Here is an 18,667-nt window from a genome sequence, read left to right as displayed (position 1 = left end):
GCAAAGTCAGGGAAACAAACAATTAGGGATTGAAGCAAGTGAGTTTGTGTGAAGGCACCCATGAAGCAAGAGAGAAAGTATGAGACCAAGTGAGGAATCTAGTCTCTCAAACAGAAATATTAAATAGGGTAGTCAATTCAAAAGTAAAGGTGGGTTGGGTGAGGACTAAAGGGATGCTATAGTTTCTATATACTAATGCCAGATGTATCAGGAATAAGAGGGAGGAGTTTTTGGCATTGGTTAGTGCAACAGCCTTTGCCAAAAGTTATAGGCATTAGTGAGACTTGGCTAACAGCAGATGATACAGTTACAGGGATTAAATGTGAAGGGTTTAGTATTTTCAGGGAAGATAGGAATGGGGAGGAAGTAGTACTGCTGATGATAGCAGATGAACTGCAACCAAAAAGAATAGGAGATAGGCTGTTTATCTGAAGCAGCCTGGTGTGAGATTAAGGGCAGTAAGACAAAAAAAAATATATACAGTTGGCTGTTGCTATAGGTCAAGCAGGTCCACACATGATCTGGAAGACATGCATTGCCAAATTAGTACAATGAATACTGGTCAAGTGATTATTATGGGGAACTTCAACTATGGAGATATAGACTAGAAGGAAGAAAGATCACATGGCAGGAAGGAAATAGAATTTGTACACCTACTAAGAGATAATTACTTAAGGCAGCATATGATGGAGGGGACTAGGGTTGGGAGAATATTGGACCTGGTCAAAGGATCAGAAGAGCTATCCATAACCACACTGCCTCCGATTGGTGACTTGAGAGATTGTAAAAGATGAGGCTTATTCTGTCAAGAAGGTGTATATGTAGAACTACAAGGCAGGTGATTATGAGAAGCTTAGAAGGAAGTTTAAATCTGTGCTATGGCATAAAACACTGCAAGGTAAGGATGTTAGTAGTGCATGAGATATAGTTAAGAGTTTCTAGAGGAAGCAATATTAAATTGTATACCTAAGGTAAGGAGTGCTAATCAGATAGGGATGAGTAATACCATTAAGCATGAGCAGCAGAAGAGAAAATGCTGTGGAAGGTATATAAAGAGAAAGATGACCAGCAAACTCATGAACAGTACAAGGCTCAAGCAAGAAAGATGACCAGCATGGCAAGGAAGGTAAAATCAGATTATGAAAAGAATCTAGCCAAGCAGGCCAAAGGGTTCTTTTGTTGTGTGGCAAGTAAGAGGAAGAATGACTATGGAAGATTAACCTTAATGAGCGATGATGGACATGAGGAGACAGAAGCAGATAAAACAGTTGAGTTACCACTTTGCAAGGATATATCATTCTAGTGAGGTTACTGCTTTAAAATATGTGACAGACACTGATATGGGAACAGAGGTGGATGAATTGGAGGTTCTTAGGATATTGCAGAATCTCAATGTAAATACAGCTGTGGGATTGGATGGAATATCAGCTAGGGTTTTGCATAAGGGAACTGGCAATGGCTTTGACTAAGCTCTTTAATTTAAGTCTGATAGAGTTCGAAGGAAGTGGAAAGCGGGCAAAATAATTCCTTTGCAGTCTTATAAACTGCAGTAGCAAATTATAGACCAATCAGAATCTCAGACGTGGTGGTAAAAGTACTGGAAAAATTGGTCAAAAACAGAATTCAAAAATGAGTAGATAAAAATATGATGCTGTGTGAGGTTACATGGCTTTATGAAGGATCAGTCTTGCCTTAGTAATTTACTAACTTTTTATAATAGTTATTTTTTTATGTTGAGCCCATACACAAGGGGCTGGTTGATCAACCTATAGTACATCAATACTGTGTATGGGTAGAAGAAGAGTAACGGCTGAGTTGGATAAAAGAAATAGCTACACAAGGATTTTGCTGGATTTTGAAAAGGCATTTGACAGTATACCACATGGAACTCTGTTATGCAAATTACAACAAATGGCACTGATTAAGTGGATAAGAAGGTGGCTGTGGGACACATATCAAAAAGTGGTATATGGAGGGGACAGAATTGAGGCTAAAACAGGTGACTAGTGGTGTGCTACAAGGTTCAGTGCTGAGACCACTGCTGTTTAATTTGAACATAAATAATATAAGAAATAACCTGAAAGGAAATATTCAGTTGTTTGCTGATGATACAAAATTAGGTAGAGTAACAGTTAATCAAGGGATGTGAAGAGCTTACAGGATAATTTAAATAGGCTGTCAGTATGGGCAACAGATAATGGATATCAGTTTAATGTGGAGAAATGTAAAAAGTTCTGTACTTTGGGATAAATAAATGACAGGCCGTTTATCACATTGATAGCACAGTACTCCGGGAAATAGATGAAGCTAGAGATTTAGGGATGGTGGTAGATAGAGAGTTAAAGTTTAGAGGGCATATTGCTATTGAAGAATACATCAACATGTAGAGATAAGGAAGCTGTTATTCCTCTTTATAAGGACTTGATACATCTACATCTGGATTACTGTGCTCAAGTCTGATCCCCTGAGTTTCTTCAGGATGAGGAAGCAGTGGAGAGGACTTGGAGGCAAGTGACCAAGATGGTAAATGGCCCGTAGAATGTTCCCTACGAGGATAGATTGAATGTGTGTGTGTGTGTAGATTGCAGAAGTTGATTGATAGGAGAAAAAGAGGGAATATGATAGAAACATTTACGTTGCTTAAAGGGTTTCATAGGATTGATGCAGGGGGAATTGTTTTAGCACTTGGCTAGAGGGACCAGAACAAGGGAAGTCCCTGGAAGTTTAATAAAGGTGTGGTTAGTAAGGGTGTGAGGACTAGATTTTTTGCTTGGAGAGTTGTGAATGAGTGGAATGGGTTGCCATTGGGTCTCCCACGATGTGTCTTTGGACTCTATGGAGGTGTCTGTATAATAATAATAATAATTATTTGCAATTGCAATTTTATCATATTGTTATATGGTGCTATTTCAATTCTCCCACTCTGTTTACTGCTATTTCATTCATTTACTGGTAATGAAGGAGGGCCTGCACCCCACTACCAGCCAATCTTGTACTATAACAGACAATTCTCTGGTTCCTAGAGTCTTTGCTATAGGGATATGGTCTCATAGCAATGTGAATGTAATTGTTTTGATCTCATCATTGTAAAGTGTAAGTTCATCAATTCCAACTCTTTTGAAGCAACTATAATGTTTTCTACAAGATAATTCTCCACTTCTCTTTATTTCTATAAGGTGTATATTTTCCTGAAATTATTTAACATGTGAATACAGGCTTTTAAGTTACTTAGTTTTTAAGTTACTCTTATGTGAATACCTAGCTTTTAAGTTCAAGAAAGTGTGGCTTACATCTGAATACACTGAACATTTGGGATACAAATGCATTTCATAATGTTTGAACAAACAAGTACTTTTAACACTTACATTTTCTGATATCACCCGCTTTTTTTTATATAGTACACACTTAAGGGAAGCTGTCCGCTGAAAGGTTGGGAATTACCGATCTAAACAGTCTGAACTAAACTTAATCCATGCTAACCTCCTCCTTCCCAAACAAGTTCAAGTGAAGTTCATTGGGAAAGGGGGGAGGGGATCTAGACAAATAACAATAAAAAATATGATAAATTACTTACCCTAGCATTCCATAATCTCTTGTCTTGATGTGATAAAGAAACAATAAGATAGTGAAGAATAAGTTATTTCTACCCTGAAATTATAGAATAAATCAAAATGAATAACTCATTTAGAAGCATTAGAAAAGATTCTTTTAAATGTTTGTGAAAAGCCACTCTTTTATGGACAATAAATCAAAACATCCAGTATTTGCTAACAGTACAGTATAGTTTGACAGTATTCTAAATTCCATTGGAAATAAAATAAGTCTGACTGAAATACTAAGATAATGATTTCATTCTGGTCTGCAACCAGAATATCAATTAACTGTTTTAAGAAAATAAATCAATTCATTGAGTAGTATAATAATTAAATATTAGTAAAATGTAGGTATTTCAGATTATATCTATACAAGAAAAAAAACTTGCACACATTTATTGTATACAGATAGTCTTTAGCGTTAAGTGTAGATGATATGAAGCATTTTGAGAGAGAAAATATTCCTATTTGATACTTTTTTTCTATATGTTATATTTATCTAATTAATGTACTAAATCAGTGTTTCACAAAGTGTGTTACGTGTACCCCAGACATCCATGAAAGGTTATTTGGAGCATACGAGTAAATTTTTTGATAAGTAAAAAATCTAAAGGATGTTTTAAACAAAATATGTCTCTTGGCATACACTGACTGTTCTGTTATGGTCAAGCTGATTAAAGGAAGTGATTGCTTCACTGTCTTTGCATGCACCTGTACATGTTTAATCATGTCTGTCACAAGTTGTAATGGATGAACAGGTTATATATGCTCGCAAAAAATAATACTCCTACTTGTTTAGCAGTTGTTGTTGGTCATTAACAAATCTCAACTGCAGTCTAATAATAATTAGCATTCATCAAATTCCTGACGTATTCTCAAGGGGATGTACAGGATATTATAATAATACTACATGAAAAACTTACATCATGACTAACTTCCTATCAAAAATTTTCCTCCAAATCAATCTATTATTGTCAAGACTCCAACATTATCAGGTCTTATATTTTTGTCTTCTAAGGCACTTTTTACTGTATCAATCCACCTATATCTTGGTCTTCCTCTGGGTCTTTTTCCTGCCAACCTTGCAGAGAACACTTGTTTTGCTAATCTTTCCTCTCCCATTCTGTTTAAGTGACTAAACTACCTGAGATTAGCTCTGCTAACACATTCCTGGATGTTAACAATGTCAAGTTCTTTCCTAATAATCTCGTTTTTAATATGATATTGCCATTGATGCCATCTGTTCATGCCCCCCCTAATCTTTCTCAGGACTCTCATATCTGTGGTCACTAGTATTTCATCGAGTGTTTTATTCCTAACCCAACTCTCAGATCCATAAGTTAAAACTGGTTTGAACACTGTCTTGTATATGGCTAATTTAGTGTTTTGACTAATTTCTCTCTTATTCCATATAAATTTATTCAGTTGACTTCCTACCACACTGGCATTGTTGATTCTGTTGTCTATTTCCATATTTAATTTACTATCTTCACTAAAAATTATGCCTAAGTAGCTGAAACATTTTACTTATTCTATAGATTCTCCATTTATGATGCATTTAATATTTTTAATGTTTCTGCTTATTTTCAATGTCTTTGAGTTGTTGTTGCTGATTTTCATACCAAATTTATTACAACAGTTATTCAATTTAGTCAACAAATATTGCAGACTTGTATTGGATTTATTTAAAAGTAAACATCATCTGCATAAAGTAAAGAACCGAGATTAACATTCTCAATTTTGAGATTAGGTTTAATACCAATTTCCTTCATACTATGATCCATATAGATAAGAATAACAGAGGGAATAATGTACATCCTTATCTGATACCAGATTTAGCATCAAACCATCTTCCTGTACTTCCTTCAATTCTAACTGCTGACTTATAACTCAAATAAAGATTAAGTATTGTTTGATAAAATGCCCCATTGACACCATATAACTATAGTGTTTTGAATAGCTTTTCTCTTAGTATCTTGTCAGCCTTTTGCAGGACTACAAAAATTAAATACAGATTATTGTTATATTCCCACAATTTCTCAACTATTTGTCATAAAGTGAAAATCTGATCCTGACAGCCTCTATCTGGCCTGAAGTATAGTTGCATAAATCTTACCAGGGAACACTCAGTAAAGAAATACCTCTGTAATTCTCACATTCAGTTTTATTTCCCTTTATATATATATATGGGTACTATGAGAGTTCTACTCCAATCATCTGGAATTCATCCCTCTCCAGGCCTTTTGAACTATGCATTGCTGGTCGAATATCATCTACTCCAGCTGCCTTTCCACATTTCAGGCTTTTGATGACTTTTTCTACTTCAAGTATACAAGTGCTTCACTGTTTGTTTCATTTAGCAATTTTTCAAAGTAATTACTCCATGCATCAAGGATATCTTTTTCTCCAGTTTTCATGTCAACTTTTTCATCTCTAATTCCTTTTACAACACTCTATCCTACATTTCTGAGCTTTTTCCACAGTTTCCAGAATATTTTGCTACTTTCCTGATATTTATTTTCTAAGTTCTTACCAAAGTCTTCCCATGAACTTTTGTTTAGCTAGTTTTAGACAGTGTTTAGTTTTCTTACATTTACTGTATGCCCACAGATACGAGACTTCTTCGCATGTCAGAAGAAGAATCCATTCCGATAATAGGGTAATCAATCCGTCTTGTGGGATGAGTTGTTTATTATTACACGTCGGAAAATTTTATGTATAAAGCACATGATTTTGCGTGTTGGTGACCAATTCGTAGATCAGCTTATTTCTTTTCCCCCTTCAAAATGAATCAACTCTTCTTGGCAAATTGACAGACTAGGGTCTCGAATCTATGGTCAGACAGTATCTCTGTATTCTCTAAGAGCACAAGCTGACTTATTCACCAGGAACTTTTTGATATGCTTTCTTCTTTTCCTTAACATTAATAATTAACATTAAATATTTAATTAATATAGATCTGGTTAAAAATGCAATGTTTGAAACACACAATAAAATCTATTTTCAGCAACCTAAATTCTTCCTAACAGAAACAATTTCATAATTTTTTTGTTTCTTCTGTATGTATATTGGATTCATATAACCAAAAATTGATTTTATAATAATAAAAAAAGTTTCATGTTTCACATTTGTAATTTATTATAGCAAATGTTAAAAACTGAATACCTTTATAATTATTCATGTTTGAATGAAATATTATTATAACTTGTCCCAAATTGCCTTTGCCTAAGAAGGGATACAGTGGCAATACTGATATTTTAAAAGGAGTATGCAGTATTAAATGTTTCAGAAACACTGTACTAAATAAACAGGTAATGCCACAAACACATTAGTGCTGTTGTAGTAATTCCGTGCATTTATATGGTCTTACTAGGTATAATAACTTCATTATGGTTAACAAATGATTAATATCCCAAATACATGAAGGTAGGAATTTTTTTAAAAAATTATCATTAGTCATTTCAATAGATTCACAGGGGAAGTTCAGGATAGTATAAGAGTACCACATGGAACATTACATCATTACCAACTTCCTAAAAATTTTTTCTCCACATCAATCTTTTAACCTCTCAAGACTCAGTGTTATCAGATCATATATTTTGGTCTCAGACAATTCTTACGATATCAATTCACCTAGATCTTTGTCTTCCTCTAGGTCTTTTTCCTGCCATCTTACATTCCCTTTCTTCTCCCATTCTGTTTAAGTGGTCATACCACCTGAGATTAGCTCTGCTAACACATTCCTGAATGCTAACAATGTCAAGTTCTTTCCTAATAGACTCATTTTTAATATGATACTGAGATTGATGCTATCTGTAACTATCTGTCGCTAAAATTGGTTCCAACACTGCCCTTTATATAGAGAATTTAGTATTTTGACCAATTTCTCTCTTATTCCATATAAATTTATTCAGTTGACTTCCTACTACACTAGCTTGGTAAATTCTGATATTTTCATATTTATTTTCTGAATTTTAGTAAAAAGTATACCTAAATATTTTACTTTTTCTATAGGTTCTCCATTCAGGATGTGGTTGATGTTTTCAATGTTTCTGCCTATTTTCATTGTTTATTATTGCTGATTTTCAAATTTCAGAAAATTACACAATTTATTCAATTTAGACAGAAAATTCTGCAGACTTCTACTGGATTATTTAGAAGTATAACATTGACTGCATAAAATAAAGAGCTGAGATTAACATTTCCAATTTTGATATCAAGTTTAATGCCACTTTCTTTCAAAATGTGATCCATGTAGATGATGAATAACAGTGGAGATAATGTGCACCCATGTCTAACACCAGATTTAACACTATCATCTTCCTGTACCCACTAAATGCTGACATACAACTTGAATATAGACTATATATATGCTCAACATAATGTTCCATTTACCTCATATAATTGCAATGTTCCAAAAAGCTTTTCTCTGGTCACCTTATTGTAAACCTTTTCCAGATCTACAAAACTTAAGTAACATTCCCTTGTTATATTCCCATGATTTCTTAACTATTTGTCATAACACGAAAATCTGATCTTGATAACTACTTTTTGATCTGTAAGCAGCTTGTGCTTCTCTAAGTTTCTCTTCCACAATTTTTCTCAGTCTCTTTTCAAGTATGCTTGCATAAATCTTATCTGGAACACTTACTAGAAATATTCCTCTGTAATTATCATATTCAGTTTCACTCCCTTTTTTATAGATAGGAACAATTAGGACTCTTCTGCAATAATCGGGAATTTGACCTGAACAAGCCTCTGCATTATGCAGTGTAGCCACTGTGAAACTTTTATGCCTCCATATTTGAGCATTTTTGGTTATTGTTTATTCTAGTTGCCTTTTCACATTTCTATTACCAGACATTCCCAAAATTTTCTTTCCATAATATTTATTTTGTGCTATACTTGCAGTATATGATGACCCCAACCCCCACTTTACACTTAATGCTGGCAGCTTCTTACATATTACTTTTAAATATAAATCACAGCAAGTATTTTCTTAACTGTAATTTATGAATAATGTCTTCTACGAGAGGATCAGTAAAACTGTGTATGGTTCCTCTGCAGAAAACATTTATTAAATACAGATATTTACAAAATATATCAATACATTAATATATTAGTATATTAACATGCTGATTAACATAACATAAAAAAACTGAAATACCAATTACACTTAAAACAGTTTCCAATATTATTATTATTATCTGAGACCTCCAGGAAGTCAAGGAGACTCATCGAGGGAGGCTATGAATCACCCAAACCAGCTGTCATACCTCTTTAAATTCATTCACACTAGATCACTCACTACTCCTAAAGGAAAACTATTCAATCACTCACTACTCACTAGGAGAAAAACCTAACTTTTATCCCTTTCTTAATTGCAAATAAATTTAACTTACGTGGATGTCCCTGTGTTCTCTCCCCACCTTCCTAATGAAAAATTTCATCTGATGATATCCTATAACACCCATTCAAAAGTTTATAGACCTCTATAATATCACTCTCTTTCTCCTGTTAACCAAAGTTTGCAATCCACATTCTCACTATCTGTCCTCATAATCTAAATCCCATAATTTGTGCACAATAATCCAGGTGAGATCTTATCAAAGCTTTATAAAGAGGCAAAATGACTTCCTTACGTTCACTTCAACATTGCAATTATCCTCTGAGTTGTATTTGCAACTTTTGCTATGTGTCCTTTTAACTTCAAATTCCGATCCAACAATACGCCAAGATCCCTTGCCTCCTCAGTTTCTTGTAGCATAACCCCAATAATATAATATACTGGTGGAATTCTAATTATGCCAAATTGCATAACTTTACACTTACTAACATTAAACTGACAGCCATTTTCGTTTGCCCAAATTTCCAACCTACTGAAATCATTTTGTAAGAGCTGAATATCAGTAGCATCCCTGATTGCCCTGCCTATCTTCATGTCATCAGCAAACAATTGCACGTCTGACAACATAAAACAGCTTTTCTCTTTTCTCCAAATTTTCCTAAATAATTTTTTTCTATATGCCTAGTATGATTCATTCCTACTCTGCCATTTAGATCTCCAACAAACCTTTTCCATTTCTGTTTGTTAGCTGCCTTCTTTAATACCTCAAAAAAAATTCCTTTACTTTTTCCTTTGTAGAACCTTTTGTGGGACCATAGTCATATATAAGTTTTATTGTTGAGTTCCATGATCAGTTCTCTGCATGCCTTAAAAGACTATGTGGAGGACTACTCTCAAGTTGTCCAAACTTCTCTTAAACACATCCTAAATACTTTTTATACCAAATTTGTTTTATCAATTACTATATACTGTATTTAATTTATATTAAAGCACAATTCTCATTTTGCAAACTGATAAAAAAATCTCAAGATGTGATTATATTATATGATAAATCATATCTTCAGATTCCTCCCCTTAATATGTTAGTCAAAATGGCCTATAATGGTCAAGTGGCTTTATAAAAACCTAATTAATACTATGCCAGTAAAACTGCTTCATAGAATATAAGCAAATGCTTGTATTTATTCTCTGACAGTCTATCTTGTTTGAAACATCTAAGTTTCTGAGAAAAAAAGAAAAAAAAAACTGCCACCTACCGATGAGAGATCCTGGTGTTTATGCTTATGTGTTGATTCTCCAGTATCATGTTGTTTAAGGAAATTGATAACATAGACTAGATAATAACTAAAATATTTTATATTACTTCCTATATTTTGCTGAAGTTAAATCAACATCTTCAGGAATTAATGCACTCACATTAAACATGTGCAAGTAGGCACACTTCAGTAACAAGGATGAAACAGGAGAGATATAGGATGACCTAAAGTCCTATAATTACATCACTTACTGGCTTTGGTTTTATGTTCTTGGTTGTTTGGACTGACTATGTGCTGATGAGTTTCCCCATATGAGAGGTAGTTTGATACAATCATATTTATTTAGGTTGGGATAGATAGTTGGTAAGAGCTGCAGAAGATTTGAGGAAAATCCCCTCAAATTTAAATATGCTTTAGTAGCTTTTTTCCAACAGATCCTGTGCTGGGTATCCAGGGCATGGTCTGCTAATCCTGAACAGTTGTAGTTGTGGAAACAGATGTATTCCTGATGCTCTGATATATGGACTTCAGGGACCTCTATTTTTATAATGTTCTCTATAAGTTTGTGGATTGCTGTTCTGCAAACATGGGACTAATACTTTCTAATTAGCAATGAACTCGTAAATAATATTCAAATAGCCAGCTGGTTAGCAAAACCATAAAATATAATGAAAGGCAATATACAAGTCCTTCTTGGAGTGTGTTATTTTATAATCACAGTAATACATATAAAGAGCAGCATGTCTTCAAGATTATATAAGTCCTTTACAAAGCTGTCATAATATTGAAATTGATTTCATAAAAAATAAATCATGTATTCAATTTCTTCTACATATAAGCCTTACAAACTAAAAATATTTTAAGAATACAATTGTATTAGGCTTTAGCTAAAGTAAAATACAATTTGGTGATATAAATCCTGACCTGAGAGCCCATTTTTATTTCTTTAGTATACTGTCCACATGTGCAATGTAAGGTATGTGGAAATCTAGTTCTAACATTTTTTGCTTCTACAATCTAAGAAACAGTAACAGCAAGAAGTGCCAAAATTCAAATAAGCATTAAAAAGATAAGATTCTTATTTTTATTCTATTGTTAAAAAAATAATAAAACAACTCTTTTTCATAAACTGAATTTAATTTAATTCTTATGCATCGATGGGCACAATTTTTCAAAAAATAATATACAAACCTTTGCCAGGTCCCAAACATCTTCTCCAATAACAAGTCTGTAATGAGGAGGTGATATTCTAGACTGATATATACATGGGGTCTGTTTGGTCACAACTGGAGGAGGGGTGGAAATAAATAAAAATGGATTTTATTAATATAAAAATTTACAGAAATTGAACTACATATGAAAGAAGGAATTAAAATTACTATATATTAATTAATTTCTATTACTATTTTATTGATGTAACTTCGATGTTATCAAAGTAACAATAAAAATACTGGGCATGGGCCACAATGTAGTACATTGCCTCTCCCAATCCATTTTAAGAGGTTATGTGATTTTTGTTAGAGAACCTGGTAAGAGAATATCTTGATTACTGGAACTCTTAAGTGACTGGAAAAGAATGTTTAGTTTAGGAGTCCTGGATTATCTAATTTTTAGCACATCAACAATATTTTAATATAATACAGATTTAGATATAATTTAGATATACAGATTTTAATATAATAATACTAAAATCATCATCCATCAATGATTGAATCTAAGGAAAACCTCATGCAGAGAATATGGGGGAAACTATACGGTAGACCATTACTTTAATATGGTTACTATCATAGGCTGTGGCATACAACGTCAATCTTATGGTCTGGCTTCCACCTTTTGTAACTGGACTGCGGGTTTTCACTTAGATCAATCACTGCATGTTATGGTAGAGTGTGTTCTCATTTCAAATTTTCATATTAATGGAAGTGTTTCTTAGAGCTCTGTTATTTCACCTACCCTTGTCTTCATCTCAATCACCTCAAACCATATTCAGGGTTTGCTGATTATAGCACCCTTCATTCCTTCTACCTATATGACAAACCTTAAACAGTGCTCAATAAAAGGAAACTTCAAGATAATTTACTATCATTGCTTTAAATGCTGATGTCCATACTACCCTTTGATGGTTTGATAACAACCTAGTCACCTTTAATGTTTTCAAAACACAATTGACCTTCTTTTTTTTTTTTTACTCAAGATGTCACTTTTCACCTATCTATTAAGTCTACAAATCTCAAATCCACCCAGTCCTGAAATACTGCTCTCACATTTTTGGTGGTGCACCTTACACCTCTCAAAATACTCAATGCTATTCAGATTCAAAAGACAGCAGTTTGACTAATTAATGACCCTTCTCTCTCCAACTACTGTTCCACAAAGGATTAGTTTTTTAGCGTCTTTTTTCTACAGATATTTCCATGGGCATTTTCCATTTCAGCAGAAATGATATTATTGATGCCCCAATTTCTGCTAAATCTACAATAAAAAAGTGACAGATGTCTAACATTCTTTTACAGTTGAGCTGTTGCACTGAACCTAGTACTCTTTTAATCTCTTTTTCCCACCTATCTCATCTCCGTGAAGATCCCTATGAAGTATTTCCTACAAGTACAAACTCCAGCTTACTTTTCTCTTGACCTATGCACCCCCCCCTCCCCCCAATACACACTTATACTGATCTATCATGGACTCTTGTATGTGGGAGTCATAAAAAAATAAATACAATAATTAGAATGAAGATCAACTGTAACATGAAAAGCCATGTTACAGTCCCATAGCAATATTGTAAATTAAAGTTCATTAATGTAAATGAACAAGTTGCAGAAATTCACTACAGGAACTATACATGATAGCAGATGTATATGACAAAATGATTCATCATTTGCTAAATTGATATTTATTTTTAACTTAATATGAACAGCACAAGTCATATTGAACAGAAGTGTTGCCATGGTGCCAGATGCGACTAGAAGTCAACATGTCTTGAAGCACAGCTGCACCTTTTTTTTGCAGTGAATGCTGAAGATCAATTGCTCAATACCATTTGATTGAGTTGTCCTGTGAACAGTACTACATGAATGACTTTAGAATATTACTAATTCCTATCAACAATTTTTCTCCAAATTGTTCAATTACTTGTCAGAATGCCAAAGCTGACATCTAAAATTTCAGTCTTCCAAGGCACTTCTGACTGAATCAAACTATCTAGATCATTCTTCTTTCCAGCAATAAAACACCTGTTTTGTTAACCTTTCCTCTCTCATTCTGTTTAAGCGACCATACCAACTTGCATTAGCCCTACTCATGCATTCCTGAGTGCTAACAATGTCAAGTTCCTTCGTAATTTATTGAACCGACCCCACCATACCAGTTTTGCTTATTCTGTTATTTATTTCCATACTGTGATATTACCTTATACTATAGGTTCTCCATTGAGAATGCATTATTAAAACACTTAAGGAATAGAACAACGTAGTTAAGGATATAAATTAAATTAAACTTTAATAAATATTTTCCGATATTTCGGCAACGTCATGTTGCCATTTTCTAAAGGAACTTACAAAAAAGTTACGTGCACGTAGGCACTACAACACAGAAACTGGGAATGAAGAGATGAAGCTATTGTTCTCCTAACAGTCCTGATGGTGCCCTCTAGCCTCGGGCTAAGTAGGTGTTCTTGGCCGTTGGGCTGAAGGTCTGCAGATGTAGGCCTCCCAGATTTGGGGCAGTCGCATACAACCAAATTTGTTGAGGTTTGGAGAATTTCTTAGGGCTGAGGCTGATTCCATAAAGAGTCTTTCAAATTTGTATTTGCTACGGTGTATCACTGTAGCTTTCTTCCACCATATTCTGTGGCGTGTATCCAGAGCATGGTACACAAGCCCAGAATGATTGTATTTGTGAAAACGGATGTAGTCCTTGTGTTCCGAAATTCTGATATTCACTGTCTGTTTGTCCAAAGTAAGACAGTTTACAGCTGCAAGGGACCTGGTAAACACCAGGTAGGTCTAGGGGAAGTGGTTGGTCTTCAGTGGAGCGGATAAGGGATGCCAATTTTCTGTAAGGTTTGTAACAGGAGGTCAGGTCATGCTTTTTTAAGATTTTGGTAATCTTTTCTGAGGTGCCTCGGATGTAGGGAATGGTGATGGATTTAGAGTAATCCTTGTTGTGGGGGGGGGATCTATGGTTTGTAGGTTCTAATATTTTTTGGATTTTTTTGAGGGGGTAGCCATTGGCTGAGAAAGTGTTGAGGATGTGATTTAGTTCAGTGTTTAGGGCCAAGTCGTTTGAACAGATTAGTTTAGCCCTGTTGTATAGTGTTTTCACTACTCCATATTGTTGTGAGAGGGGGGGGGATTGTTGGTGAATGTATCTGCCTGCATGGGTGGGTTTTCTGTAAACTGAGAAAACCAGTGATACACCGCAGCAAATACAAATTTGAAAGACTCTTTATGGAATCAGCCTCAGCCCTAAGAAATCCTCCAAACCTCAACAAATTTGGTTGTATGCGACTGCCCCAAATTGGGAAGCCTACATCTACAGACCTTCAGCCCAACAGCCAAGAATACCTACTTAGCCCGCTAGAGGGCACCATCAGGACTGTTAGGAGAACAATAGCTTCATCTCTTCATTCCCAGTTTCTGTGTTGTAGTGTCTACGTGCACGTAACTTTTTTGTAAGTTCCTTTAGAAAATGGCAATGTGACGTTGCCGAAATATCGGAAAATATTTATTAAAGTTTAATTTAATTTATATCCTTAACTACGTTGTTCTATTCCTTAAGTGTTTTAATAATGCATAACCAACGTATAAGCCTGTCTACGAGAATCAACATCATCCACGGAGATACAATCGCACGGAAGGCCCGCCAATACGGTAAATTGAAATTGAAGCTGTCTAGACAATTAAATCGTCTAGCGTTCCTGAAACGCTGCCGGGATAATAAAGTAATCCCGAACTGTGTAAAATTTAAGCACCAGTTTGTGTCACAAAAAGCTCCCTGAATATATAACCGCGCTAGCTACGCGAACAAATCACCGCCACACGGTTGCTCTTAGTGGACATTAATGAAGCTATTCGTGCCGTCAAAGATGAGCTTTCGCGCACTTTGAACCACGAACTTTGGTCGATTTTACATGACGTCTCATGTACCGCTGCCGAAAAAGAATTTAAAAAAATACGAGGCCGACAGATGAAAAAGTTCGAAAAATTAAAAAAGAACTCTACCGTCTTTCCAAAACCTGCTACCAACACAGTAATCAACCTTTCTTCAGTCACTCTGAAGCCTGAAGCACTCAACGCGCTGTCACGTGGACGCAACTTCGCCATTGCTCCCAATAAAATACCTAGTGAGGATATTATGATCCACATCGAGCGCGGAATCCGCCACCTTCCACATCAAGTCACCAACATGTAAGACTGGATGTAGCCTGTGTCCTTTCCAAAGCAAGACCACCAAAAACCAACATATCAAACAAGGAATATAAAGCTCTACAGGAAATGAAGAATAATAAAGAATTAGTTATCACCAAAGCGGATAAGGGAAATGCAACTGTAGTACTTAACCAAAAGGACTACACAGGTAAGCTGAATGCTCTTCTATTAGATCGGGCCACTTACCTCCCTATCAATTACAATCCCACCAACTCTCAAATTAGAAAACTTCACAGGCTCCTTAAGAGAGTCACTTCTTGGCCTGTAGAAGTTACCAACAGATTAAAGCCGTTTAACTCTATACCCCCCCCCCCCCCCGTATTTACGGACTCCCAAAAATACACAAAGAAAATGTGCCATTACGTCCCATAGTGGATGGCATTGATTCCCCCACATACAAATTAGCTAAACATTTGGCCAAAGAGCTCACACACTATACTGGCAACACACCATCACACATAAAAAACTCAGCCCATTTCAAAGCCAGCATAGAAAACCTTACACTCTAACATACTGACATAATGGTCAGCTTTGATGTGTCCTCTTTATTCAATGCAACTCTTTATGCAACTTTGTTGCATCCTTTATTCAATTTAGTTAAAGAATCATGGAGACTTGCACTATATGTGTTTAGGAGTATAATATTATCTATATAAAGCAAACAGTTATGCTCAAATATCTCCAGTTCTAATATTAGGTTTAATGCCACTTTTTTTTTATAATGTGTTCCTTATAAATGATGAATAAGAGTGAAGATAGTAAGCACTCTTGTCTTACACCTGATTTTACACCAAACCATCTTCCTATATTTCCTTTAATTTAACCGCTAACCTACAATTTAAATATAGATTATGTATAATGTTCCAATTACCCTATATAATAATTGTAACATTTTGAAATGCTTTTCTCTGGGCACCTTGTCATATGACTTTTCATATCTACAAAGTATAGATATTTTTTATATTCTCATGATTTCTCAACTTTTTGTCTTAAAGTGAAAATCTGATCTTGATAATCTATTTAGTCGAGTTTCCCATCCACAATTTTTCTTAGCCTCTTTTCAAGTGTGCTTGTATAAATCTTACTTGGAACACTTAGTAGAGAAATTCCTCTGTAATTCTCACATTCAGTGTTATTTCCCTTTTTTAGTGGGAAACATGACAGATCTATTCAAATCTTCTGGAATTCAGCTTTCTGACCAGACCCCTTCCAAATTATGCAGTGTAGCCATTTTAAAACAAACTCGATATTTGAACATTTCTGGTCGTACATCTACATCAGCTGCCTTTCATAGCTTTTTCACTTGAAATACTGATATGTACTCCTGTTTGCATTCTCCTGAATATTTTCTACTCCTGCTCTATCACTGCTTGTTTCATTTAACAGTCTTTCAAAGTAATTATTCCAGACATCTAGGATATTCTTATCTTCGGTTTTTCATGTCACCTTTACCATCTTTGATTCCTTTTACAGTATTCTTTCCTTCATTCTGCCAAATTCAAGATATTTATCTTCTATATTTTTACTGAACTTTTCCCATGACTTTACCATTTGTTTAGCTACTTTTACACAAAGCCTGGCTCTCTTACATTTTCTTTATATTCTTCTAGCCTTCTAGGGTATCTACCAACCTATTTTCTAGGAACATTTTGGTATGTTTTTTTTTATTTTTTAAACTTGTGTCCATCATAGTGTTATTTTATCCTGAATCAGCATGAAGATATCACTATCAACAATAACATAGTCAATGAGGCCTTTCTTCTGTCTTCTCTCTGAGTGAAATTGTCTTCTTCATGCATTAAATGTAATAGCTGTTGCGACCAAGTCTTCATCTTCTTTAATAGAGTCTTTTAATCTTTTTCTAGGTCTTCCTGTTCTTCCTCTTATTCTTTGGTTTTCAACTATGGACTTGTTTTATTATTCTATCTTCACTTCACTCTCTCCACATGTTCAATCCATTTTATTCTTCGGGTATCAATAAACAAGCACTACCCAATTGTTTATTGCTTGTATTTCACATTGTTTTCTTATATCTGTATTTTTTATTTTATCTAATCTAGTTTTATTTACTATTTTACTTAATATATTCATTTCACCTGTGTTTAACATTTGTCTTGTTTTTCTAGAGTCTGGTCTTGTTTCTGCATTATATATCATAACAGACCTGATTACTGCTTTATAAATTCTGGTTTTTGTCTCTACTCTAAGATGTTTATTTTTCCATATTGTTTCAATCAAGCATCCAGATATTCTTGCATTCCCTTTTGCAATTTATTCTCTGACTTCTAGATGTGGCCTTCCTTCCCAGTTCAGTTGTATACCTAAATAGTTGTAATTTCTTATTTGTTCAATAATAGTACCTTCCAATTCTAATTTGCATCTCTGTGGTTCTTGTGATATTGTAATACATTTTGTTTTAGTTTTTGATATCTATATAATTTTGCTGCTTTATTAAATGTATATAATAATATTTGTAGCTGAGTTTCATTTTCCACAATTAATAGTACATCATCCACATAACATATAGTTCTTATTATTCTGTGTGTACATCTTTATGTTGGTGTTCCTGAGCAGAAATCCAGCAGATACTTACAGTCATTATATCCTTTTCTCTAAATTTTTTCCAAAAATGTTTCTATATTCTAGTGGGATTCATTTCCTACTCTACTGTTTAGATCTCCAACAAGGACCACTTGTTCTGTTTCCTTTATGCCTGTTCCAAAGACAAAAAAAATTCCCTTACTTTTTCCTTAGGAGAACCTTCTGTGGGAAAACAAGCACAGGATAACTTTGATTATCCATTTCGAAGTTTGCTCACATAACTCTACTTAAAATTACCTTCCAATCAAGAAGTTTATCTTCATGTTTGGCATCGAATGCTAAATATGCTCCTTCCTTTCCTTGATCGTTATTGCCTGAATATAACATCTATACTTATTAGTTAGGATTTATCTTCATTCTCTTAGTAATGCCAATTATGTCCACACTTCACTTTTCCAAACTCTCCCAGTTTGGTTTCTATTTTCAATTCTTCTGACACTG

The 18,667-nt window shown here is 34.4% G+C and overlaps 1 protein-coding gene across 1 annotated transcript in view; it reads right to left on the bottom strand.

Moving 5' to 3' along the window:
• LOC150094928 (transmembrane protein 209) overlaps positions 1-18,667 on the bottom strand; it is a 293,574-nt gene that overhangs the window by 13,902 nt on the left and 261,005 nt on the right. Inside the window, exons 15-16 of the mRNA XM_090411152.1 lie at positions 11,388-11,482; positions 3,575-3,648 (exon numbers count right to left, since the gene is read on the bottom strand). Coding sequence (XP_090267278.1) covers positions 3,575-3,648; positions 11,388-11,482 — 169 coding nt within the window. The remainder of the gene's footprint in view (positions 1-3,574; positions 3,649-11,387; positions 11,483-18,667) is intronic.

Source organism: Typopeltis vanoorti, chromosome 21 (assembly GCF_054136105.1).
Source record: "Typopeltis vanoorti isolate ZY-2024b chromosome 21, IOZ_Tvanoo_1.0, whole genome shotgun sequence".
NCBI classification, from domain to species: domain Eukaryota; kingdom Metazoa; phylum Arthropoda; class Arachnida; order Uropygi; family Thelyphonidae; genus Typopeltis; species Typopeltis vanoorti.
Note: the sequence above shows the minus strand (reverse complement) of the source record. Positions and strands in the feature narration are given on the sequence as shown.